We start from the raw sequence: 24958 nt of genomic DNA on the forward strand, positions 1-24958 counted from the left end.
GCTCTAAAGGGGAGATGGTAAACTCCTGTAGTGCACACCTGGTCGGGGAGTGGGTGGAGGCTCAGACACTCCAGGGAGTCGTCCTAGAGGAGATGATCCTTGCTGAGCCCAGAGGATGGCAAGGTGGGAGAGACTGGAGCTGGCAGCCAGTGCAAGCAGATGCAGACGGTGGGGGTGCGCTTTGCTCGCTGAAGCCAGATTGCATGGGGGAGGGCCAGCACGTTACCTGAGAGTAAGTGGGAGCCAAGCCATCTCAGGTTCCTGAGTCAGGGAGTAATGCAGGCAGATGCACTTCTGCGGAGATCATGGCACAGTCCGAGACTGGGAGATTCACTCTAGCGTTTCTCTTCCTTAATGTGACGCATCCAGGGCCTAGTTAAAGCAGAGACTGTGGTGCAGCCGGCCTGGGAGCTCAGAGTCGGCCTGTCTCAGTGGCTCCCTGTGTCCCAATGCTCCTGGTCACCGGCCACACTTAGGAGTTCCAGGCCCTGGTGGGGGATGGCAGGAGTTGTTCAGAGCAGGGGAGCAGGAGGTGGGAGGGGGACTGGGAAAGGAGAAGCCCCCCTGAAGTGTGGTTTCCTTCCACAAAATTGTGCCTGTGCATGTGTGCAGCTGGGCCCTGAGTATGGCCAAGGCCTTGCCTAGCTTGGAGTCAGAATGTGGTGGAGGGCAGCTCTGCTGGCTGGGGGTTGGGGCAGGGTCCCTCTGCCTTGCTTTCCTGAGAGTGGCAGTGGCTGTAATGACCTCCCTCTCCTGTGACTCCAGAGGCCCCAGTGTTGTTCAAGAAAAAGCTGGAGCCACAGACTGTGGAAGAGTGGAGCTCGGTGACCATGGAGGTGGAGCTGACGCGGCCATGGCCGGAGGTCAAGTGGACACGCAACGCCGCGGCCCTGGTGGCAGGCGAGAATGTGGAGATACACGCCGAGGGCTCAAGTCACCGCTTGGTTCTCCGCAGTGTGGGTTTCGCTGACCGTGGTTTCTATGGCTGCGAGACAGCGGATGATAAGACGCAGGCCAAGCTGACTGTGGAAAGTGAGCAGCTTAGGGGGCTTGGCCTGGGGGTTGGGCATCGAGGAGTTGGGGAGGGTAGGGAATCTCCCCCTGGGGGCAGGGCCCTGGAAAAGGGGGAAAAGGGAAAGAGGGAGGAAGGGGTGGACCTTCACTTGCAGGGGCCAGGGAGGTGGGGAAGGGAGTGAAGGAGGGGGCAGGCATCCACCTGGAGGGGCAGGCCTCCCCTTCCAGAGCACCTTGAGGCTCCCTGGGGAAGTGATGGGGGCTGGACCGAGGGCCAGGGTCTTGCTACAGTGGCTCATCCTTCCCCTTGTTTGTCCCATAGTGCGCCAGGTCCGGCTTGTGCGGGGCCTGCAGACAGTGGAGGTGCAGGAGCAGGGCACAGCCACGATGGAAGTAGAGCTGTCCCATGCTGATGTGGAGGGCAGCTGGACTCGAGATGGCCTTCGGCTCCAGCCGGGACCCACGTGCCAGCTGGTGGTGCACGGCCCCACCCATACCCTTACGCTGTCTGGGCTGCAGAGGCAGGACAGTGGCCTGGTTTCCTTCAGGGCGGAGGGCGTGCACACATCTGCACGGCTGGTGGTCACTGGTAGGTGGACATAGGTGGGGCGGGACTCACTCCAGAGCACCTGCCCCTGTCCCCAAGGTGGCCCAGGGAGACAGCTATGGGCAGGGATATGGAATCCTGGAGGAGCGAGGGGCTCATTCCTTTTTTTTTTTTTTTTTTTTGCGGTACGCGGGCCTCTCACTGTTGTGACCTCTCCCGTTGCGGAGCACAGGCTCCGGACGCACGGGCTCAGCGGCCATGGCTCACGGGCTCAGCCGCTCCGCAGCATGTGGGGTCTTCCAGGACCGGGGCACGAACCCGTGTCCCGTCCATCGGCAGGCGGACTCTCAACCACTGCGCCACCAGGGAAGCCTGGGGCTCATTCCTTTAACCAGCTGAATGATTCCAACCAGCTCAGGCCCTGTCCCTGCCCAGAGGCCCTGCTTCTCACCATTCCCCTCCTGTCTTTCCAGAGCTGCCTGTGAAGTTCAGCCGCCCTCTGCAGGATGTGGTGGCCACGGAAAAGGACAAGGTGGTCCTAGACTGTGAGCTCTCACGCCCCAATGTGGATGTGCGCTGGTTGAAGGTGCCTGGGAACTTGGACTCCTCTGCCCCCTCTTACCTCTCACCATGGGTGGGCGGGAATGGGACCACTCCGCTGGGCAGTTCCAGCACTTGACCTGGCCTCATTCCTCCACAGGACGGTGTGGAGCTGCGGGGGAGCAAGACGGTGGGCATGGGGGCCCAGGGGGCCTGCAGGAGTCTCATCATTTACCGATGTGAGCTTGGGGACCAGGGCGTGTATGTGTGTGATGCCCACGATGCTCAGAGCTCGGCCTCCCTGAAGGTGCAAGGTGAGGGCTGGGTGGGTGGGTGCAAGAACCTCCTGGCCCCCCACTGCGTCACCCAGCAAGTGCTTGGCCCTCTGGCTCTGCTCTTGCCCCACCCATCCTGTACTCCCTCAGCAAGCTGGGGTGGGGGGTAGCAGTCAGATAGCTCTGCGTGTCAGGATGTAGCAGGGCCTGCTTCTTGCCCCAGGCCGAAATGTCCAGATCGTGAGGCCTCTGGAGGATGTAGAAGTGATGGAGAGGGAAGGTGCCACATTCTCCTGCGAGGTCTCCCACGATGAGGTGCCTGCCCAGTGGTTCCGGGAGGGCAGCAAGCTTCGGCCCAGTGACAATGTGCGGATCCGCCAGGAAGGTGAGATGAGGATGGTGGGTAGGCTTCAGCAGGGCTTCTCCTCCTTCCCGCCCCCAGGCCACCCCTCCCTTTAGTGCTGAGTGGCCTTTGTTCCCAGGAAGGACATACACTCTCATCTATCGGAGGGTCCTGGTGGAAGATGCAGGGGAAATCAAATTTGTAGCACAACGTGCAGAATCACGAGCCCAGCTCCGAGTAAAAGGTAATGGCGGCTCAGGGCAGGGCATGGGCTGGACAGCGTGTGTGTGAACAAGCATGGGTACTGAGTCTCACAGGGCTGAAAGGCCAGCTGTCCCTGTCCTGGGGTCCCTCCTGGAATGAGGACAGCAGTGATCCAGGAGGAGGGAAAGGGGATATTCCCTCCTTGGCAGGAAGAAAGTGGTCTAGGGGAGGCAGCCTTGGGGTCTCCTTCTTTGTGTAAAATGGAGGTACCAATGAATTCTCCTTCCTGGGACTGAAGCAAGTGCTGGAGAGAAAAGGTGTGAGGCCCTGGCAGGAAGTAAGCACACAAGGCTTTACCTGGCGGCCTTGATGACAGTCAAAGTGGCTGCGGGGCATGAGGGAGAAAGGGTCTAGAAACAGGTAGGGGGCAGGGGTGTGGGGCATTTGGATGCCTAAGGTGAGGGCAGGGTGCAAGGGATTCGGGGGTGTGCAGGATGAGGGTGAGGCTGTGTGGCGAGAGGACGGGCGGGGTGGGGGAGTGGGGCGGGCACGCGCATGATGAGGCCCACTGGATGATAGCGAGTGTGGGTGTGTGCCCAGTGTCCTTGTGGTCAGATGTGAGTAGCAAGTCCCAGACTAGCCCGAGGGCAACACTCAGTAGCTGTCTGCTGGCTCTGGTGGGCGGGCCGGCATAGGCTGTTTAGCCTGAGCATAATGTCCCAGTCCGGCTGGTTGGAAGATGCACAGCCACAGCACCCAGCCCTGGGCGTTCGGGATCACTGTGCACCTGCCCTGACCCTGCTGGGTGTACCCACAGAGCTGCCAGTATCCATCCTACGCCCGCTGCGGGACAAGATCGCAATAGAGAAGCACCGTGGTGTGCTCGAGTGCCAGATGTCGAGGGCCAGTGCCCAGGTGCGGTGGTTCAAGGGCAGCGTGGAACTGCAGCCTGGGGCCAAGTATGAGATGGTCAGTGACGGCCTCTACCGCCAGCTAGTCATCAACGCCGTCCAGCCTGAGGACGAGGACACTTATACCTGTGATGCTGGCGATGTTAAGACCAGTGCCCAGTTCTTTGTGGAAGGTTCGGGCAGGGCTGGGTGGGCAGCTGTTCCTTTTTTCCGCCAGGGGAGGTGTTACAGCCTGTGGCACTTAGAGGTGGCCAGGTCTGAGAAGGACCTGACTGGGCGCGTTGGGTCACCCCAGGGAGGAAGTGAGCATGCCTGAGAGGGTTTGTTCCCAGGAAGTAACGCCAACCCTGCAGGAGGGGTGGCTGGTGATCCTCCCCCGGGACTGCCCCAGTGACTGGCCGCTCGCCCACAGAGAAATCCATCACTATCGTGCGGGGCCTGCAGGATGTGACGGTGATGGAGCCTGCCCCTGCTTGGTTCGAGTGTGAGACCTCCATCCCCTCGGTGCGGCCGCCTAAGTGGCTCCTGGGGAAGACAGTGCTGCAGGCAGGGGCTGACGTGGGAATGGAACAGGAGGGTACAGTGCACCGGCTGACGCTGCGGCGTACCTGCTCCACCATGACCGGGCCGGTGCACTTCACCATTGGCAAATCACGCTCCACCGCCTGCCTGGTCGTCTCAGGTAAAAGTGTGCTGCCTGGCGGTTTGGCTGCAGATGGAGAGCGGGCAGGGCAGGGGCAGGTGTTATGGCCTTGTGGTCTGGCCCACTTTACGCAGTGCTTCCCTCTTTCCTTCTGCCACAGACATTCCCATGGTGCTCACGCGGCCACTAGAGCCCAAGGTGGGGCGCGAGCTGCAGTCGGTAGTCCTGTCCTGTGACTTCAAGCCAGCCCCCAAGACCGTGCAGTGGTACAAGGAGGAGACACCCCTGGTGCCATCTGACAAGTTCAAGATGAGGCTGGAGGGCCACATGGCAGAGCTGTGCATCCTGCGGCTCAGACCCGCGGATGCTGGTGTCTACCGGTGCCAGGCCGGCAGTGCCCAGAGCAGCGCCGAGGTTACTGTGGAAGGTACAGAGCGAGGGGGCACAGGGCCACCAGAGGGTCTCTAGGGGAGGCGGTGATGGCGGTCGTGCTGAGCTGCCTGGTGTGCTCCTGGCAGTGCGGGAGGTGACGGTGACGCAGCCACTGCAGGACTTGGAGGTCACGGAGGAGGGCTGTGCCTGCTTCTCCTGCGAGCTGTCCCACGAGGACGAGGAGGTGGAGTGGTCGCTCAATGGGACGCCACTGTATAACGACAGCTTACATGAGATTACCCATGAGGGCCGCCGCCACACGCTGGTGCTGAAGCAGGTCCAATGGGCTGACACGGGCACCGTATGCGCCTCCTCGCCCAAAGTTATGGCCTCAGCCCGCCTGGAGGTCAAAGGTGAGGTGTCCTTGTGGGGTCTCTGGGGACCCCTGGGATGTGCACCTGGCATCCCGAGGGCCAGAGGTGGCAGCTCGTCCCCTCAGTCTCCCACACCTTCCCTGCAGGGAAGCCGGTGGTGTTCCTGAAGGCGTTGGACGACGTGTCCGTGGAGGAGTGGGGCACGCTGGCCTTGCGGTGCGAGGTCTCTGACCACCAGGCTCGTGTGGTGTGGCGAAAAGACGGCATGGAGTTGGGCCCCAGTGACAAGTATGAATTCCCGTGCACAGCGGGCACTCGGGGACTCGTGGTGCACAGCCTGAGCAGGGACGACGCTGGCCTGTACACCTGCGACGTGGGCACTGATGAGACCAGGGCCCACGTCAGCGTGCACGGTGCGTGCCGCAGCGGCTCCAGGTGGCGGCGCCAGGGCACTGGGGGCGTGGCTCTGGGCGTGGGGGTGCCTCTGCCTGGGGGCCCCACCCAACTCTCCGAGACCAGGGGCTGTTCTTCTGAGCCTGGAGAGGTCAGGGCAGGCTCCTAGGAGGCCCAGGTGCAGGCAGGTGGGCCAGGGATGATGGGCAACAGAGCAAAGCTTGGGAGACTAGACTGACTCTGCTTGATAGAGTCCCAAGGTGTAAAGGATTCTACAGAGGCTGGAAACATTCACTCTGCACCAGAGGATGTGTACGGGCAGGCACAGGGGCCACAGAGGGGCGGTCAGGAGAGCCTCCTGGAGTGGGCGAGTGGGAGAGCCCGAGATGTCAGGCAGGCGCTGCCCCAGTAGGGCTCCCAGGCCATGGCACAGCCTGGTGAAGGTGGCCGTGGGCAGGCCACAGGCTTTTCACATGCTCCTGCCAATCTGGGCCTGGTTCCCCAACTATAGGGTGGATGCCTGACGTCCTGGGTGCATCACTGTCCTGGCTCCACCCCCGTAGTCCTGCTCTCTCTTGTGTGCATGGCAGGCCTGCTGCCCTGTGATCCCGTGGCTGGTCCCTGATGGTCTGGCCAGTGTTTGATGAGACAGGAAAGGGACAGGAAAGGGAGGGCGGTGTGGTGAGTTTGTCCTAGAGCTGGATTGCCTGTTCATTTTGGGTGCCTGTTCTTCTTCTGGAGCATAGAAGCTGGTGACAACTGTGTGCGGCACTTATTCTCTCCACATTGTTCCATAGCAAATGTGAAGGCGGCCGCCCTGGTCATAACGCATAGCTATCAGCCATCCAAACACCAAGGTGTGGACAGCTGGAGGCCAAGAGGACATTTGCTGAGAGGGGCAGCAGGCCCTCTGAGAGTGGGGTTGGGGACGGTGGGCTGGTCTTGTCCCTCCTGGGGTGTGGACTGGGGCTGCTACAGGCTTGACGGTGCCTGTCTCGAGAGGCAGGCTTCCGTGGGCCTGGCTGGCGTGATGGCTGTCTCCTCTGGCCCACAGACCTGCACGTGGGCATCACCAAGAGGCTGAAGACAGTGGAGGTGATGGAGGGCGAGAGCTGCAGCTTTGAGTGTGTCCTGTCCCATGAGAACGCTAGCGATGTTGCTGTATGGATGGTTGGTGGGAAAACGGTGGGCAGCTCTGGCCGCTTCTGGGCCACACGCCAGGGCCGCAAGTATACGCTGGCCGTCCGAGATGCTCTGCCAAGTGACGCTGGGGAGGTGGTCTTCTCTGTGCGGGGCCTCACCTCCAAGGCCTCGCTCATCATCAGAGGTGGGTGATGGTGGCAGTGGGAACTGACTGGCTGGGGCAGGTTGGGGGTCTGTCTCTAGGGGCTGGTTTGGGAGCTGCTGAGCCTGGGCCCTCCCCAGGCAGCCTGGAGCAGGGGCCTTGGGCTTGGAAGCTGGAAGGGGGTGCATCTGGGAACTGTCTCCCCAGCCCCTGGTTGGCACCTGGAGGCATCTGTCAGAGCACTGGGGGCTTCTGGTCATCCAGGGGGCTTACTTTCTAGGATGAGGTTCTGGAGCCTTTGGGCAGAAGCAGGGTTTCTGATCTTCAGTCCGTGATTCGACTGCTGTGGTAGCTCCCAGGGTGCATGACTCGTGAAGCCAGTGAAATTGCCATTGGCATTTCTGAGCTCCTACTTCCAGCATGAGTACTTGGCGCCAGTGGGTGAAGCTCAGCCCACAGTCAGCGCTGGCCCATGGCCATGCTTTGAGTCACAGGACTCTGAACAGTGCTGAAAACATAAGATTCTGTGGTCTAATCTTTCTCCCTCCCGGGGTCCTTCCCTGGTATTCCAGGGCTCTGAGGCCCCTGGGTCTGAGGTTCCAGAGTTGGAAGTTTTAGAGCTGTAGATTCTGTGGTCTCAACCTTCAGAGCCTGAAGGTTCCTGAATGCCTGCCTTGCCCTCACCCCAGGCATGGCTAGGGCTGTGGCCGTGGGTAGAGTTGCGGCCATGCTTCTTGGGCCACCATCTCTGTTCTTTTCAGAGAGGCCAGTTGACATTATGAAGCCACTGGAAGACCAGCGGGCCATGCTGGGTGAGGACGTGGTGCTGAGGTGTGAGCTGTCACGGGAGGGGACCCCAGTGTGCTGGCTGAAGGATGGGAAAGCCATTCGTAAGAGTCGGAAGTATGAGCCTCTCATCGAAGGCACTCGAGCCATGCTGGTCATCCATGCAGCCTCACTCAAAGATTCTGGCGAGTACACGTGTGAGACGGAGTCTTCCAAAAGCACAGCCAGCCTCCGAGTGGAAGGTAACCCCCATGAGAGACCCTGGGACAGCCCCTGTGGCTTCTCTTTCCAGGCAGGAATGGAGGGGCGCCCAGCAGGGAAGGGGCTTGCCCAGGTCCCTGAGGTTCTGTGGGTGGGCCAGGAGAACCACCTGTGATGGGAGTGATTTCCTGTCCTGAGGGCCTACATGGGGTCTGCACAGGCCTCTCCCTCCCATCCATTCTCCCCCAGAAAAGCCAAACCAGTTCACGGAGGAGCTGGCTGACCTACAGGTAGAGGAGAAGGGCACAGCTGTGTTTGCCTGCAAGACGGAGCGCCCCGCGGCCTCAGTGACATGGTGCAAGGGCCTCACAGAGCTGCAAACCTCGGAGAAGCATGCTCCCAGCCAGGAGGGCCTGACCTTGAGGCTTACCATCAGCGCCCTGGAGAAGGCGGACAGCGACACTTACACCTGTGACATTGGCCAGGCCCAGTCCCAGGCTCGGCTCCTGGTGAAAGGTTAGGCCCAGTCACCATGCTGTTGCTCTCATTTGCACACTATATTTCAAGGCCCATGGTGTGCTCAGGTGTAAGCTTTGTTTAAAGTAGACTTGGAGATGGGAAGAGATCAGAACTCTGCCTGGCCCTAGACAAACCCAGCCTTGGTTTCCCTATCTCCAAGGGGAGTTGTCCTGGGTGGTCTTGTCTCTGACCCTCCCAGCTGGGCCTTGTGTAAATGAGTCAGCAGCCCTCATTTATTTGTGCCTTCATTTGCTGGATGAATGTTTCTGGAACCCTTCCAGCGTGTGCCCCTGCATGAGCTCTGCATGTACTTACATGCAGATGTACCGCCTCTGCTCCTGTGGAAGGAGACTTGCTCGGGAAAGTTTTCAGGTTTGAGCAGCAGTTTTCACCTGGCAGGCAGGGTGAGGGTTATCACTCTCCCACTTCACAGATAGGGAGACTGGGCCTTTACTCGGGGTTGTTGGCTGGTTCAGGGGTGTAGGACAAGTAGGCATCAGGGCAGGGTTGAGCCCAGCCCTCCAGATCCCAGGGCCGGTGTCCAGGGTGAAGTCAGGTGGAGGTCCTTCCTGGGGGTCTCTCCACAGAAAAAAAACCCAAAAGAATAACAAAGAAGACTCACTCTTGATTTTTTTCTCTTTTTCAGTGAAATACAGTGAATCCACTGAGCTCAGTGAAAACGTTTTGTTAGTGCAGTAGAAGCACCGCTATCTAATAAAGTATTGGGTTGGCCAAAAAGTTCGTTCAGGTTTTGCCGTAAGATGCTACGAAAAACCCAAACGAACTTTTTGGCCGACCCAGTAGATGTTCATACTTTAAAAAAGTCAGAGTGTCCCATGATAACAACATATGGTCTTTAAAAACGTTTAAAACACACAGACTTGTACCCGTCTAATAGCGTCAGCCAGAGCCTTTTCTTTGTGTATCAGTTCACGAATCAGAATTCCGTATCTCTTTTTGTGTACATCACCCTCCTGATGTGCTATCTATGCTTTCTGGTGTGCAATAGCTTCAAGACACCTGTGAATGCAGAAGGAATCTGGCGGCCAATCTATCTCTATATTTATAACTTCTTCCTAAGGTTTCACCATACCTAAGACAACAGCAAAAAATTTTTTTCTAGCGATTCACGTTGTCAGTCCTCCAATGCATTCGATTTAAATGTTATCATAGCCATGCATCTTTCGTCACACTCGTTTCCTCTGTTAATACAAAATTGAATTGCGTCAAGTGATTTCTGTGACAGGCATAACTGGCCTAGACAGGTTAAGGAGCGCAGCCTGATGGTGGGGCCTAAAGTGGGTCACCTTGTGTGCTCTGCAGAAGGACCCCAGAGGTGGATTGGGGCTCACTGATGGATCTAAAACAAATACTTTTGGACAGTCCAGCTCGGACCCACTTACTGTTTTATGTTTTGTCATTCGGAGCCCGTTAGAGTCATTTGCTCGATCTCTGTCGTGAGCCCACCCCAGGTCTTGGGGAGCACCCTGTTTCCCTTGGCAGCTGGCCAGAGGGTCACTGACATGCCCGTTTGTGTCCCTGCAGGCCAGAAAGTGCTCATCACAGAGGACCTGAAGGACTTGGAGGTGCAGGAGGGCTCCTCGGCCACCTTCTGCTGCCGTATCTCCCCTGCCGACTACAAGCCCGTCCACTGGTTCTTGGACAAAACCCCACTGTCTGCCAACAAACTCAGTGAGATCAAGGTCCAGCCAGGTGGCTACCATGTGCTTACCCTGCGGCAGCTGGCCCTCAAGGACTCAGGCACCATCCATTTTGAGGCAGGCGACCAGCGGACCTCAGCTGCCTTGCAGGTCATAGGTAGGCTGCATGTGCCCAGTGCCATGGTGGGGGCCAGTCTGTGTGACTAAGCATGAAACCTCAAGACAGTGGCTTGGCCACACGCTGGGTGAGGCCCTGGGGCTTACAGAGAAGGCACCATGGACTTCCCATGGGCTGGGGCCTTGGATCCCAGGGAGCGGGGCTTGGGAGGCTGAGTGGCACTATTTCAAGATGCGTTGTTGCACATGGTATGCAGAGGTGAGCTCAAGGTCAGTGTAGAGGCTGGGCCCACCCCTCTGGTATGTGGAGCCACACAGAGCCTGTCCTGTTCCCCCAGCAGCCCTGTCTGCAGCCCAGACTGAGGGGGACAGGTGGGTACTGACCAGGAGTGTTGCCTGGTCTGCAGTGAGACCTGGGGCTTTTCCTGCAGAAGCCCACAAGTGTCATATGCATCCCTCTCTGTCTTCAGAGAAGCCAGGTGTTTTCTCCCGGGAGCTCACAGATGCCGCAGTCATGGAGGGGGAAAATCTGACCCTGGTCTGTGAGACTGCTGCTTTAGACAACCCTGTGTGCTGGACCAAGGACGGGAAGGCCCTGCGGCCATCGGCTCGGTGCCGTCTGAGCTATGAGGGCCGCCGAGCCCAACTGGTCATCACTGACACCACCCTTCAGGACGGTGGGCGCTACAAGTGTGAGGCTGGCGGTGCCTGGAGCAGCTCCGTTGTCAGGGTCCATGGTGAGCCCCTGGAGGGGGGTGCTGGGCAGCCTCCAGCCGCACTCTGGGCACCCCTGTTTCTTGTCTTGCTAAGGGCAAGGGGGACTCCAGGACTCTATCTGACCCTGTCTATCTCTGCCCTCTATGTGTGTGTGTGTGTGTGTGGGGGTGCTGTTCTGAGGCTCCTTCTGTCCACCTGTATCTTTCCAGCAGTTCATCCATCTCCCTCTGCTCCCTACTGCCCATCTCTGGGGCTCTGATGGTCCTGATAGCATCCCTCACCCTCCCTTGGTCTTCTGACCAGCAATCTCTTTTTTACTTCATTCCCGACTTTGTTTTGTGTTCTGACATCACCGTGTCTCCCTTCTCCTGGCTTGGCTCATCTCCATCTGTCTCAGTCAGCTCGGGTTCTGGGTAACAAATACCACAGACTGAGTAGCATAAAAAAAAACGTGTCTCCCTGTTTATTGTCTCCCAGTTCTGGAGACTAGAAGTCTGAGATCAAGGTGTTGGAAGGCCTGGCTTCTCCTGAGGCCTTTCTCCTTGGCGTGTAGATAGCTGTCTTCTCCCTGTATCTTCACAGTCATCCCTCTGTGTGTGTCTGTGTCCTAATCTCCTTTTCTTGTAAGGACACCAACACTGTGGGATTAAGACCCACCCAGTGACGTAATTTTACCTCAGTCTTCTCTTTAGAGACCCCCATCTCCAAATACGGCCCCATTCTGGGTCCTGAGGGTTAGGGCTCCAACAGATGAATTTGGGGGACACAATGTAGCCCATAACACTCCACCCTTCTCTGTTTCCTGCTGTTTGGCTCACCCTCCTGGAGAGGCAGAGGTCTAGAGGTCACTGTCACTAGCCCCCAATGTAGACAGTGAGGTGGGCCCGCCTGCACCCTGCAGCTGCTGCTCTCAGCCGTGCTTGACCACAGGGGAGACCCCTGTAGGAGGCAGCGGGGTGAGGGCTGAGCTGAGCTCATGCCTGTCCACAGCTCAGCCAGTGCGGTTCCAAGAGGGGCTGAAGGACGCGGAGGTACTGGAGGGTGGTGCTGCCACACTACACTGCATGCTGTCATCGGTGGCCATGCCCGTGGAGTGGCGTCGTGGAGATGAGGTTGTGAAGCCTGGAGGCAAGTACAGCCTGCGGCAGGAGGGTACCATGCTGGAACTGCTCATCCGGGACCTGCGGCCTCAGGACAGCGGGCAGTACTCCTGCTGCTTCAGGGACCAGATAACATCGGCCAGGCTCACCGTACAGGGTAAGTATACTTACTCACTCTGCCCATGTGACCCTATGTAGTTCCATACAGCCCCTTTCATCCTTTGTGGGGGGATGAAGATGATGTCTGTGTCCATCGGACCTTGTTGCAGCCCTACCTGCTGAGTTCATAGGAAGACTGAGAAGCAAGGAGGCCACGGAAGGGACCACGGCCACGCTGCGCTGTGAGCTGAGCAAGGCAGCCCCTGTGGAGTGGAGGAAGGGGTCTGAGACCCTCAGAGCTGGAGACAGAGCGAGCCTGAGGCAGGATGGAGCCGTGTGTGAGCTGGAGATCCGTGGCCTGACCGTGGAGGATGCTGGGGAGTACTCGTGTGTGTGCGGGCAGGAGAAGACATCAGCCACGCTCACCATCAGGGGTAAAGACCACATGTGACCACGTGGACTGGCATTTGGTGGCTGCCCATCACCTCTCTGCTCTCAGTTTCCTTTTCTACTCTGCTGTCTCACTATCCTTTTCCTTCCATAATTCTTTCATTGTCCCTGTCATGGTCCCTGTCTGTTGTGTGGCACATGTACAGGTTGGACCTTTAAATGTCACAGTCCAAAGTGTGTACTGGGCACACCCAGCAGGTGGTCCGTGTCCAGTTAGGTTTTGTATCTTCTATGAACTATCCACGTCCTGTTTCTTCTGCGTGTTCAGAGAGCGTGATAGTGTTTGTGTGTCTCTGACCATCTCCAGGCCTGCCTGCCAAGTTCACAAAGGGTCTGAGGAAGGAAGAGGCCATGGAAGGGGCGACGGCCATGATGCGCTGTGAGCTGAACAAGGCAGCCCCCGTGGAGTGGATGAAGGGGCCCGAGACCCTCAGAGCCAGGGACAGAGTGAGCCTGAGGCAGGACGGAGCCGTGTGTGAGCTGGAGATCCGTGACCTGGTTGTGGCAGATGCCGGGGAGTACTTGTGCGTGTGCGGGCAGGAGAGAACAGCGGCCAGGCTGACTGTCAGGGGTAAAGACTGTGTGTGGCCACGTGGAGCAGTGGCTTCGTGTCTGAGGGCTTGATCACGTCCTTGAGCTCTGCCCTGTCCGTGTACAGTCTTTCGCTTCTATGTGCATCTCCTGCATTCCTGCAGCACGAGTCTCCCAGCACCTGCTTCTGTGAGGCTCGTCTCAGATAAAGAGCAGAGAATATGGTCCTCCCTGCTCTCAGGGGCTCATGCCTGAGGGAGAGAAGGAGGGCACCCACACAGTACAAGAGTGGAAGTATGGTCCTCTTGAGGGGGCATGCCAAGAGAAGCTAGGAAGTTGATCAAAGCGTGGCCCTCAAGGGTGGGATGTCAAACGGGGTGTCAAGAGGTGGAAGCTGGGACATGCACGCTGGGCCATGGGAGAGCCGTGATGGGAGGTCCTAGGTTCTGTTGTCCAGCTCCTGGTGGTTAGGAGAGGTGAGGCTGGGTGTAGGGATAGGGTGGAGGTGAAGTGGGTGTGGACAGTGCTTGACTGTGGAAGGAGAGGAAGGAAGGGCAGGAAGAGCTGCACAGAGGCGCAGAGCCAGAGTCAGGAAGGGCAGGTGGACACCCGTGCTGGCGTTGGGTTCCCTGTCTGGCATCTGTGGCAGGTAAGCTGGCTCTAGGCAACTGCCACAGAAGGGGGTCCATCAGGCGTGGCATGGTGACCTGTGGCTGGGACACGGGATGAGAGGTCACAGTTTGAGGGTGGGGCACAGTCAGCTAGAGCAGGAGGGCTGGCCCATGTGTTTAGGGGCCAGTAGGGCCACTTTCTTTGTGGGGTGGAAGACGGCCAGCTGGGTGGATATCCTTGAAGTGGGGTAGTGGGAGTCCCCTTGCATCAGAGCAGCCCACTGTGGGCATTTTGCCTGGTGTCCCCTCGGGGCCCCCCTTCCAATGGGTGCTTGTGTGGCCAGCATGGTGTCTGTGGCCCATTCCTTGTCTGCAAGCTCCAGAGTCCATCAGTCTGTGTGTCCGTCTGACCTTCCCCAGGCCTGACCAGCCAATTCAAAAAAGTTATGAAGCGTGAGCAGGCCATGGGAGGAGCCATGTCCACATTCGTGCTGTGCTGTGAGCTGAGCAAGGCAGCCCCATGCAGTGGTGGAAGGGGCCTGAGACCCTCAGAGATGAGGACTCAGGACGGGGCTTTGCTGTGGTGTGGCTCATGGCCTGGCAATAGGTCAGCTCCCTGTGCTGGGGGTCCAGGTCCTCAGGGGCCTGCCCTAGTGAGGGCCTAGTCACTTCCTGCGGGGGTAGCAGATGGGACAGAGGATGAGGCCACCCACCACGTCCTGAGAGGGTCCTGTGAGCAACATTGATGAAGGGGCCCGGGGGCATCTCAGCGCAGAAGGAAGGACAGCTCTGTAGGTGCACAGGGGCCTCACATCCTGGGCCCTGTTGGGCCATGCTCACAAGACAAGGTGGACCCTGAAGAGGGTTCTGGAGGCTGGGCAGGGCCGTCACGTGCACAGATACGCAGATCTTTGGGGAGAGGCCAGGCCACCATGCCACCTTGAACTTCATGAATGGAGTGCAGCGTCTCCAGCGCAGAGACACTGGGCACTCACACTGTTCAGACCCACCAGGAGACCACAGGGGATGTGGGCCTGGAGGCCTATCTCACAGTCAAGAGCAACTTGCACTGCACGAGGCACCACCGGTGGCCAAGGAGCAGAGGACCCAAGTTGACCAGCTGCAAGCAGCCCAAGAGAGCTGCTTTTAAGAGTATGCAGGTCCCAAGGACACCTACTCCAGGACGACAGGCCAGGAGGAGGGTGGCTTCGGCTTCCCTTATAGCTGTGGTGTTCCTAGCTCTGTCAGTCCTGTTCAGGCCCAGTCATGCCGGGGCTCTGGCCCCAGCAGCAGCAGGAGTTGACAAGGCGGGAGTGCTGGTGCAAACTCGTGGGAAAGTTTAGGTAGCTCTCTTTGTGTCTCCGTCCCCAGATATATCCCTCAAGATCATAAAATTGCTAAGAAATGAGGCCTGGAGGGGGCCACAGCCATGGTGTGGTGTAAGCTGGGCAGCCTGGCATGTAGAGTGGGGGAAGGGGTCTGGGCCCTTGAATCTGGCATCAGATACACTCTGAGGCAGGATGGGCCATGGAAGATGCTGAGAGGACATCCCTTCTGATTACTGTCCCTTTCCATCCATCCTGTGGGCACTGTGGCCATTTCTATGTGTCTGTCCATGTCATGAGGTCCTCACTGAGGATTCCATTTCCTTGCTGGTTTGTATCTAGATGGGCTCAGCCTAGTCTGTCCTCTGCCCCCATGCACTGCCACCTACCCATGTGTCTGTGGGTCCAAGCTTTTATTCCTTATTTGCTCCGAAGTGTGAGTGTTTTATTGTCAAGTGTCCACATCCTGATCTCCCCAAATTCTCCAGAGAGTCTGATGTTTTCTGTGTCACTCTGACCCTGCCCAGCCCTGCCCACCAAATTCACAAAGGGTCTGAGGAAGGAGGAGGCCACAGAAGGGACCACGGCCACACTGCACTGTGAGCTGAGCAAGGCGGCCCCCGTGGAGTGGAGGAAGGGACCCGAGATCCTCAGAGCCGGGGACAGAGTGAGCCTGAAGCAGGACGGGGCCGTGTGTGAGCTGGAGATCCGTGGCCTGGCTGTGGCGGACACTGGGGAGTACTCGTGTGTGTGCGGGCAGGAGAGGACCTCAGCCACGCTCACTGTCAGGGGTAAAGACCACGTGAGGCCAAATGGACTTGTTTCCATGTCACCACCTCCCCTGTTGGATCCTGTGCCTTTCTGTATCTTTTCAACTGGATTCCCCCAGCTGTCTCATGGCTTCTGTTTCCCTGTCCAGTAGATGTCATGTCCAGTGCTTTGTGTTCTCTGTTCCCTCTGGGGCATTTGCCTCCATCACCATCTGTGCATTTTCCCACTTGTTCATACTGTGCTCTTTTGCAGTTTGTGTGGTTTTTGTGGTGTCCTGGACACAGAGTCCCCTGAGAGAGTCTGATGTTCTCAGTGACTTCTTAGCTTTCCTCAGCCCTGCCTGCCAAGTTCACAAAGGGTCTGAGGAATGAAGAGGCCACAGAAGGGACCATGGACATACTGTGCCGTGAGCTGAGCAAGATGGCCCTTGTGGATTGGAGGAAGGGCCCCGAGACCCTCTGAGATGGAAATAGAGGGAGCCTGAGGCAGGGTGGAGCCGTGTGGGAGCTGGAGATCATGGCCTGGCTATGATGGATGCTGGGGAGTACTTGTGTGTATGTGGGCAGGAGAGGACCTTGGCCATGCCCACTGTCAGGGGTAAAGACCACGTGTGATCAAGCAGAGCCATATTTTGGTGTTCAGTTACTGACTTCATTGCATCCATCTGCATTCATTCCATGTTCTCTCCCTGTCTCGGTGCCACCTTTTTCCCATAAGGCAGTGGAACCTCTTCCACCTTCCTGGGCTGTTGTATGAACCAGAAGAAACCAGCAGTTAAGCCACTTCCCACCCCTCGTGTCACCACTGGTACTGTTCTGTTGTCCTGTTGGAGTCTGTGTCTTTTCCTCCATCCTGTCACGTTCTGCCCCCAAACTTCTCCAGAGAATCCGATGGTCTCCATGTCATTCTGACCCTTCTCAGCCCTGCCTCCGAGGTTAATACAAAGGATTAGGCCTGAGGAGTCCACAGAAGGGGCTGGGCTGAGGGAAGCCACCAACCACAGTGTGTCCTCGGCACAGCCAGCACATGGCCCATGTGTGCTTGGGTTTGTGTTTCCTCTGTGTTGTTCGCATCCTGCCTTTTGTGTGTGCTCACAGAGTGTGATTGTGTGTGTGTCTTTCTGACCAGCCCTGCCTGCCAAGTTCACAAAGGGTCTGAAGAATGAAGAAGCCATGGAAGGGGCCACGGCCACCCTGCGCTGTGAGCTGAGCAAGGCGGCCCCTGTGGAGTGGAGTAAGGGGCCCGAGACCCTCAAACCTGGGGACAGAGTGAGCCTGAAGCAGGATGGGGCCAAGTGTGAGCTGCAGATACATGGCCTGGTTGTGGCGGACTCCGGGGAGTACTCGTGTGTGTGCGGGCAGGAGAGGACTTCTGCCACACTGGCCATCAGGGGTAAAGACTGCATGTGGCCACCTGAATGACTTCTCTCTGCCACCTGTTCTGTGCTCTCCCAACGTCACTGTTGTCTTAGGGTTACAGTCACCGTCTGTCTGATCCATCTCACAAAACGCACTGGCCAGCCCTGTCTAGACCCTGCGGGTACAGACCCAAGGGGCAGGTGGTGTGAGGACACCCCTAGGGAGGCATCATGGTCCAGGAGAGCTGCTCTGGGCCACTGGCACGTGGCTGGGGCTGTGGGTATGCATGGGGTCTCGACCTCAGGTGTGGAGTGGAGTCATTCATGTTAGTGACGGATGTGCACAGAAAGACTGAGGTGCAGCATTGAGGGGCTCAGGGAGTAGGTGGCCAGACAGGCCAGGCCCTCCTGTGTGTGGTAACAGCGTTTGATTGACCTTGGAGATTGTGTGGAGGCTCTGAAGAGCTCTGTCTCAGAAAGCTTGGGCTGTATAACAAATACCACATATAGGTGACTTAACAGCACACATTTATTGTTTCACAGTCCTGGAGGCTGGAAGTCCAAGACCAAGGTGTCTGCAGCGTTGGTTTCTTTTGAGGCTTCTCTTCTTGGCTTGTAGACAGCTGTATTCTCCCTTTGTCCTCACCTGGGCATCCTCTGTGTGTTCCTGTGTTCTAATCTCCTCTTCTTATAAGGACACTTATAAGTCAGATTGAATTAGTACCCCCCCCCGCCCGTGACCCCATTCTGTCCTTAATTACCTCTATAAAGACCTTATTTCCAAATAAATTCACATTCTGAGTTCTTGGGGGTTAAGGCTTCAACATATGAATTTGAGGGGAGACATGATTCAGTCCATAATACTCTGTCATCTTGTCCCCCAAAATGCATGTTCTTTTCACATGCAGAGTACATTTACCTCATCCCCCAAACCCAAAACTTTTAACCCATTCCAGTATCAAGCTAAGTCAAAAATCTAATCTAAATCTCATCTAAATCAAGTATGTGTGAGACTAGAGTTACGATTCATCCTGAGGCAAAATTCCTCGCCAGCTGTGAACCTGTGAAATCAGACAAGTTATACGTTTCCAAAACACTTCAGTGGAACAGGCGTGGGATAGATATTCCCATCGCAAAAGAGAGGAATAGGAAAGAAGAAAGAGGCCACTGGTTTCACAGAAACCCAGCATCTAGCAGGACAGATTCTGTTAGATTTTAAGGCTGGAGAATGATCCTCTGGCTCAATGCTCTGTCTCTGGGTCCACCAGAGTGGTGACCTCACCCCCTTGGTCCTGGACAGAGGTGGCGTGGCCCTCTGGGACCATGGATGCAGTGGCATCCCTGCTGACCTCTGAATTGCCATTGGGGTTATTCTTCCCAACTTTGAAGGATAGCACGTGTTCCCAGCCGGATAGCTGTATTGACCCATCCTATAGAAATCCCAGCTTCCATCATTTTGTCCCTTCCGTGTCTGATTAAGTCATGGTTGGCAGGGTTTCTGCTGATATAAAATTCTCAAAAGCCTTGTTGGTCTCCTTTACAATTCACAGGAGTCCAAGCTTTCAGACAAGAGCCTTCCACACAGCCTTCCTGGATAATTCCATCTCTAGTCCTGACTTTGCTGAGGTGGCTGATTGGATCCAGGACTCACACTCATAATCTCTTTACTGAATGATTTTCCAGCCACACCCTTGGTATTCTCTCTAGAACAGGCATTCTCATTTTTTTGTGATTTCAGTGGGCTGGAAAATTTCTAAATCCTCAACTTTTGGTTTCTGTTTGCTTAAATACTTCCTTCTTTGACATAACTCAGTTTTCTCTCACATTTTACCATAAGCAACAAGGAGCAATCAGTCTGTGTCTTCAGTGCTTGGCTTACGAGTCGCCTCAGCTAAATATCCAAGTTCACTTGTAAGTTCTACCTTCCACAAAACTCTGGGACACGTTTCAGCCAAATTCTTTGCTGCTTATTAAAGGATTGCCTTTCTTCCAGTTTCCAATAACACATTTCTCATTTCCATCTGAGGCCTCACCAGAAGCACCTTTAGCATCAATATTTCTACCCATAATCTCTTCAAGGCAATCTAGATTTATCTAACATGCACCTCAGAACTCTTCCAGTTGCGACCCATCACCCAGTTCCAAGGCCACTTCCATAATTTTAGGTATTTGTTACAGTAGCGACCCACTCCTGGTACCAAAATCTGAATGGCTTAACAACATAACAGTGGCTTTAAACATCAGAAAATTTTTTCCTCCCAGTCCTAGGAGTTAGAAGTCTGAGATCAAGGTGTGGGCAAGGCTGGTTTCCCTCGAGACCTCTCTCCTTGGCTTGTAGACGGCCATCTTTTCTCCATGTCCTCACATGGTCATCCCTCTGTGTGTGTATATGTGTCCTAATATCCTCTCCTTACAAGAACACCAGTCATGTTGGGTTAGGTTCCACCTCAGTGACTTCCTTTTTCCTCAGTCACCTCTTTAAAGACCACATCCCCCAATACATCTACATTCTGTGGTCCTGGGGGTTAGGGCTCCAACATATGATTTCTGAGGGACACGATTCACCCCACAACAGGTTGTAACCAGGGTGGGCTCTGGTCAGCTATAACTTGTGAAGCTCACACTCTTTCTGGAGTTGGGATGGAGGAGAAGACTGCAGGTTGGAGGGCTTGGGGCATGGTTAGAAGGCCACAGCTAGAATCCATTAGGGTCTAGGAGACCTGAGCTAGGAGAGTGCAAGTCCAGTGGGGTAAGGAAAGGAATGTGCGAGGTGGATGAGGTGGGGCCTGGTGTGGGCAGGGAAGGCATGCAGTGAGCCCAGATGTGGGCAGTGCTGGATTGACACTCTACCTGGGGTAGGGAGCACAACTGAGGGATGTCAGTGGGTCACTTGATGTCATGACTGGAAGGTGCCTTCTGGGGGTTCTCCCAGGAGAGATGTACATTGCATTGTTGCATGTATGAGTTGGAGGAGCCTGCTTCGTACTCTGGGTGCAGACAAGGTCAGCGCTTAGACAGTATGAATGGGTATAGGTAGGACAGATGCGCTCTGAGAAGACAAGAGGTCTGGATGGAACCAGTCCCCTGCCACCCTGCACCTCACTGGGAAAGATGCAAGATGATCACACTGTCATATATGCGTTGGTCTGTCTCTTCACATGTCCTCCACATTGCTGCTTCTGTTCTCATCCTGAATGTTCCGGTCATATGCCCAGTCCTTTTGAGGGGTTGATCGTTTCTGTCCATCTAACCCTCTGCAGCCCTACCTGCTCGGTTCATCCAAGATCTGAAGACCAAGGAGGCCACAGAAGGGGCCACTGCCATACTGCACTGTGAGCTGAGCAAGGAAGCCCCGGTGGAGTGGAGGAAGGGGCCCAAGGCCCTCAGAGCTGGGGACAGAGTGAGGCTGAGGCAGGATGGAGCCATGTGTGAAATGGAGATCTGTGGCCTGGTTGTGGCAGATGCTGGGGAGTACTCATGCGTCTGTGGGCAGGAGAAAACCTCAGCCATGCTCACCATCAGGGGTAAAGACCCGTGTGGCCAAGCAGAGCTGTCTTTTGGTGTCCAATTATTGACTTCCTGGTTTCCCCCTGCACTCATCCCATCCACCCTCCTTGTCTCAGTGTCACCCTCTTCCTATAACTCCATGGAATTCCTTCCTCCTTCCTGGGCTATTGTGTGAACCATGAGAAACCAGCTCTGAGCTACTTCCTACCCCTTGTGTCACTGCAGGTTCTGTCCTGTTGTTCTGTTGGAGTCTGTTTTTTTCCTCTGTTCTGTCATGTCTCCAAAGTTCTCCTGAGACTCTGATGTTCTGTGTTCACCTGACCCTGCCCAGCCCTACCTGCTGAGTTCATAGGAAGACTGAGAAGCAAGGAGGCCACAGAAGGGACCACGGCCACGCTGCACTGTGAGCTGAGCAAGGAAGCTGCTGTGGAGTGGAAGAAGGGAGCTGAGACCCTCAGAGCTGGAGACAGAGTGAGCCTGAGGCAGGACGGAGCTGTGTGTGAGCTGGAGATCCGTGGCCTGACCGTGGAGGATGCTGGGGAGTACTCGTGCATGTGCGGGCAGGAGAGGACATCAGCCACACTCACCGTCATGGGTAAAGACCACATGTGACCACGTGGACTGGCATTTGGTGGCTGCCCATCACCTCTCTGCTCTCAGTTCCCTTTTCTACCCTGCTATCTCACTATCCTTTTCCTTCCATAATTCTTTTATTGTCCCTGTCATGGTCTCTGTCTGTTGTGTGGCACATGTACAGGTTGGACCTGTAAGAGTCACAGTCCACAGTGTGTGCTGGCCACACCCATCAGGTGGTCGGTGTCCAGTTGAGTTTTGTGTCCTCTCTGTACTGTGCACATCCTGATTCTTCTGTTTGTTCAGAGAGCGTGATAGTGTGTGTTTCTGACCATCTCCAGGCCTTCCTGCCAAGTTCACAAAGGGTCTGAGGAAGGAAGAGGCCACGGAAGGGGCCATGGTCATGCTGCACTGTGAACTGAGTAAGGCAGCCCCCGTGGAATGGAGGAAGGGGCCTGAGACCCTCAGAGCCGGGGACAGAGTGAGCCTGAGGCAGGACGGGGCCGTATGTGAGCTGGAGATCCATGGCCTGACTGTGGAGGATGCTGGGGAGTACTCGTGTGTGTGCGGGCAGGAGAAGACATCAGCCACGCTCACCATCAGGGGTAAAGACCACATGTGACCACGTGGACTGGCATTTGGTGGCTGCCCATCACCTCTCTGCTCTCAGTTTCCTTTTCTACCCTGCTCTCTCACTATCCTTTTCCTTCCATAATTCTTTTATTGTCCCTGTCATGTTCCCTGTCTGTTATGTGGCACATGTACAGGTTGGACCTTTAAATGTCACAGTCCAGTGTGTACTGGGCACACCCATCAGGGGATCTGTGTCCAGTTGGGTTTTGTGTCCTGTATGTACTGTGCATGTCCTGATTCTTCTGTGTGTTCAGAGAGCGTGATAGTGTTTGTGTGTTTCTGACCATCTCCAGGCCTGCCTGCCAAGTTCACAAAGGGTCTGAGGAAGGAAGAGGCCATGGAAGGGGCGACGGCCATGATGCGCTGTGAGCTGAGCAAGGCAGCCCCTGTGGAGTGGAGGAAGGGGCCCGAGACCCTCAGAGCTGGAGACAGAGTGAGCCTGAGGCAGGACGGAGCCGTGTGTGAGCTGGAGATCCATGGCCTGGTTGTGGCAGATGCCGGGGAGTACTCATGCGTGTGTGGTCAGGAAAAAACCTCAGCCATGCTCACTATCAGGGGTAAAGACCCATGTGGCCCAACAGAGCTGTGTTTTGTTGTCCAATTATTGACTTCATGTCATCCCCCTGTACTCATCCCACCTACCCTCCTCACCTCAGTGCCACTCTCTTCCCATAACTCCATGAAACTCCTTCCCCCTCCCGGGCTGTTGTGTGAACCACGAGAAAACAGCATCTAAACTACTTTCCACCCCTTGTGTCACTGCAGGTTCTGTCCTATTATCCTGTAGGAGTATGTGTCTTTTCCTCTGTCCTGTCATGTACTGCCTTTGAAGTTCTCCCATGACTCTGATGTCTGTGTCTGTCTGATCGTCCTCAGCTCTACCTACTGAGTTCATAAGAAGATTGAGTAGCAAGGAGGCCACGGAAGGCACCACGGCCACGCTGCACTGTGAGCTGAGCAAGGAAGCCACTGTGGAGTGGAAGAAGGGACCTGAGACCCTCAGAGCTGGAGACAGAGTGAGCCTGAGGCAGGATGGAGCCGTGTGTGAGCTGGAGATCCATGGCCTGACTGTGGAGGATGCTGGGGAGTACTCGTGTGTGTGTGGGCAGGAGAAGACATCAGCCATGCTCACCGTCAGGGGTAAAGACCACATGTGACCACGTGGACTGGCATTTGGTGGCTGCCCATCACCTCTCTGCTCTGTTTCCTTTTCTACTGTTGTGTCTCACTATCCTTTTCCTTCCATAATTCTTTTATTGTCCCTGTCATGGTCCCTGTCTATTGTGTGGCACATGTACAGGTTGGACCTTTAAGAGTCATAGTCCACAGTGTGTACTGGGCACACCCATCAGGGGATCTGTGTCCAGTTGGGTTTTGTGTCCTGTATGTACTGTGCATGTCATGATTCTTCTGTGTGTTCAAAGAGGGTGATAGTGTTTGTGTTTTCTGACCATCTCCAGGCCTGCCTGCCAAGTTCACAAAGGGTATGAAGAAGGAAGAGGCCATGGAAGGGGCCACGGCCACGCTGCACTGTGAGCTGAACAAGGCAGCCCCTGTGGAGTGGAGGAAGGGTCCCGAGACCCTCAGAGCCAGGGACAGAGTGAGCCTGAGGCAGGACGGGGCCATGTGTGAGCTGGAGATCCGTGACCTAGTTGTGGCAGATGCCGGGGAGTACTCGTGTGTGTGTGGTCAGGAGAAAACCTCATCCACACTCACTGTCAGGGGTAAAGACCCATGTGGCCAAGCAGAGCTTTGTTTTGTTGTCCAATTATTGACTTCATGGCATCACCCTGCACTTATCCTCCCTACCTTCCTTGTTTCAGTGCCACCCTCTTCCCATAACTCCACGGAATTCCTTCCTCCTTCTGGGCTGTTGTGTGAACCACGAGCAACCAGCATCTGAGCTACTTTCCACCCCTCATGTCACTGCATGTTCTGTCCTGTTTCCTGTTAGTGTCTGTGTCTTTTACTCCATCCAGGCATGTGCTGTTCCCCAGTAATCTCCAGAGAATCTGATGTTCCCCACACCGTCCAACCCTCTCTAGCCCTGCCCAGCAGATTCGTACAAACATGCTGCCTGAGGAGTCTGCAGAAGGTGTCACAGCCACACATTAAACGGACTGGGCCGAGGGAAGCCCCAGTCCACAGCGTGCGCTTGGCACACCCAGCACATTGCCCGTGTCCAGTTGTGTTTTGTGTCTTCTCTGTGATGTCCATGTCCTGTCTAATCTGTGCCCTTAGAGAGTGTTATAGTGTTTGTGTCTTTCTGACTTTCCCAGCCCTTCCCACCAAGTTCACAAACGGTCTGAGGAAGAAGGAGGCCATAGAAGGGGCCACGGCCACACTGCACTGCGAGCTGAGCAAGGCAGCCCCTGTGGAGTGGAGGAAGGGGCCTGAGACCCTCAGAGCTGGAGACAGAGTGAGCCTGAGGCAGGATGGAGCCGTGTGTGAGCTGGAGATCCGTGGCCTGACCGTGGAGGATGCTGGGGAGTACTCGTGTGTGTGCGGGCAGGAGAAGACATCAGCCACACTCACCGTCAGGGGTATAGACCACGTGTGACCACGTGGACTGGCATTTGGTGGCTGCCCATCACCTCTCTGCTCTCAGTTTCCTTTTCTACCCTGCTCTCTCACTATCTTGTTCCTTTTCCTTCCATAATTCTTTTTTTTTTTCAAAGTCCCCCTTGGTTTGTTTTTTTTTTAACACCTTTATTGGACTATAATTGCTTTACAATGCGTGTTAGTTTCTGCTTTATAACAAAGTGAATTAGTTATACATATACATATGTTCCAATATCTCTTCCCTCTTGTGTCTTCCTCCTTCCCACCCTCCCTATCCCACCCCTCTAGGTGGTCACAAAGCACCAAGCTGATCTCCCTGTGCTATGCGGCTGCTTCCCACTAGCTATCTATTTTTCCATAATTCTTTTATTTTGCCTGTCATGTTCCCTGTCTGTTGTGTGACACAAGTACAGTTTGGACCTTTAAATGTCACAGTCCACAGTGTGTACTGGGCACACCCATCAGGGGATCTGTGTCCAGTTGGGTTTTGTGTCCTGTATGTACTGTGCATGTCCTGATTCTTCTGTGTGTTCAGAG

The 24958-nt window shown here is 55.8% G+C and overlaps 5 protein-coding genes across 5 annotated transcripts; all 5 read left to right on the plus strand.

Moving 5' to 3' along the window:
- The first annotated feature begins 14 nt into the window (after nt 1-14).
- Nucleotides 15-4140, plus strand: LOC149749885 (obscurin-like). Its single transcript, XM_089908606.1, has 9 exons — nt 15-123; nt 766-1032; nt 1337-1603; nt 2035-2147; nt 2262-2415; nt 2600-2761; nt 2859-2963; nt 3741-4007; nt 4130-4140. Exons 1-9 carry the CDS (start codon nt 15-17, stop codon nt 4138-4140), a joined length of 1455 nt encoding a protein of 484 aa, XP_089764732.1.
- Nucleotides 4044-4994, plus strand: LOC149749886 (obscurin-like). Its single transcript, XM_089909864.1, has 2 exons — nt 4044-4516; nt 4638-4994. Exons 1-2 carry the CDS (start codon nt 4291-4293, stop codon nt 4943-4945), a joined length of 534 nt encoding a protein of 177 aa, XP_089765990.1. The 5' UTR covers nt 4044-4290; the 3' UTR covers nt 4946-4994.
- LOC149749887 (obscurin-like) lies at nt 4957-8409 on the plus strand. The gene is made up of 6 exons (XM_089908607.1): nt 4957-4980; nt 5028-5262; nt 5349-5636; nt 6671-6943; nt 7663-7929; nt 8138-8409. Exons 1-6 carry the CDS (start codon nt 4957-4959, stop codon nt 8407-8409), a joined length of 1359 nt encoding a protein of 452 aa, XP_089764733.1.
- A 1295-nt stretch (nt 8410-9704) lies between these two features.
- LOC149749888 (obscurin-like) lies at nt 9705-12345 on the plus strand. The gene is made up of 3 exons (XM_089909861.1): nt 9705-10225; nt 10656-10922; nt 11893-12345. Exons 1-3 carry the CDS (start codon nt 9817-9819, stop codon nt 12198-12200), a joined length of 984 nt encoding a protein of 327 aa, XP_089765987.1. The 5' UTR covers nt 9705-9816; the 3' UTR covers nt 12201-12345.
- LOC149749889 (obscurin-like) lies at nt 12234-23701 on the plus strand. The gene is made up of 12 exons (XM_089908608.1): nt 12234-12244; nt 12297-12535; nt 12859-13122; nt 15546-15809; nt 16918-17181; nt 20407-20670; nt 20985-21248; nt 21568-21831; nt 22153-22416; nt 22736-22999; nt 23320-23536; nt 23683-23701. The coding sequence occupies exons 1-12, from the start codon at nt 12234-12236 to the stop codon at nt 23699-23701; spliced, it is 2598 nt and encodes an 865-aa protein (XP_089764734.1).
- The last annotated feature ends 1257 nt before the right edge of the window (nt 23702-24958 follow it).

Source organism: Delphinapterus leucas, chromosome 3 (genome assembly GCF_059928025.1).
Source record: "Delphinapterus leucas isolate spDelLeu-1000000601 "Yukka" chromosome 3, BTC_Dleu_Yukka2, whole genome shotgun sequence".
Classification (NCBI taxonomy): Eukaryota; Metazoa; Chordata; class Mammalia; order Artiodactyla; family Monodontidae; genus Delphinapterus; species Delphinapterus leucas.

Excerpts from the sequence above, each read along its gene's own strand:
- LOC149749885 (XM_089908606.1), top strand. The coding sequence starts at position 15 with ATGGTAAACTCCTGTAGTGCACACCTGGTCGGGGAGTGGGTGGAGGCT. Across the intron at positions 1,033-1,336 it reads GGCCAAGCTGACTGTGGAAA|TGCGCCAGGTCCGGCTTGTG; the intron begins GTGAGCAGCTTA and ends TTTGTCCCATAG. Across the intron at positions 2,964-3,740 it reads AGCCCAGCTCCGAGTAAAAG|AGCTGCCAGTATCCATCCTA; the intron begins GTAATGGCGGCT and ends GTGTACCCACAG.
- LOC149749888 (XM_089909861.1), top strand. The coding sequence starts at position 9,817 with ATGTTTTGTCATTCGGAGCCCGTTAGAGTCATTTGCTCGATCTCTGTC. Across the intron at positions 10,226-10,655 it reads AGCTGCCTTGCAGGTCATAG|AGAAGCCAGGTGTTTTCTCC; the intron begins GTAGGCTGCATG and ends CTCTGTCTTCAG. Across the intron at positions 10,923-11,892 it reads CTCCGTTGTCAGGGTCCATG|CTCAGCCAGTGCGGTTCCAA; the intron begins GTGAGCCCCTGG and ends GCCTGTCCACAG.
- LOC149749889 (XM_089908608.1), top strand. Across the intron at positions 13,123-15,545 it reads GGCCAGGCTGACTGTCAGGG|CCCTGCCCACCAAATTCACA; the intron begins GTAAAGACTGTG and ends GACCCTGCCCAG. Across the intron at positions 21,832-22,152 it reads AGCCACGCTCACCATCAGGG|GCCTGCCTGCCAAGTTCACA; the intron begins GTAAAGACCACA and ends GACCATCTCCAG.
- LOC149749887 (XM_089908607.1), top strand. The coding sequence starts at position 4,957 with ATGGCGGTCGTGCTGAGCTGCCTG. Across the intron at positions 5,263-5,348 it reads AGCCCGCCTGGAGGTCAAAG|TCTCCCACACCTTCCCTGCA; the intron begins GTGAGGTGTCCT and ends TCGTCCCCTCAG. Across the intron at positions 7,930-8,137 it reads AGCCAGCCTCCGAGTGGAAG|AAAAGCCAAACCAGTTCACG; the intron begins GTAACCCCCATG and ends ATTCTCCCCCAG.
- LOC149749886 (XM_089909864.1), top strand. The coding sequence starts at position 4,291 with ATGGAGCCTGCCCCTGCTTGGTTCGAGTGTGAGACCTCCATCCCCTCG. Across the intron at positions 4,517-4,637 it reads CGCCTGCCTGGTCGTCTCAG|ACATTCCCATGGTGCTCACG; the intron begins GTAAAAGTGTGC and ends CTTCTGCCACAG.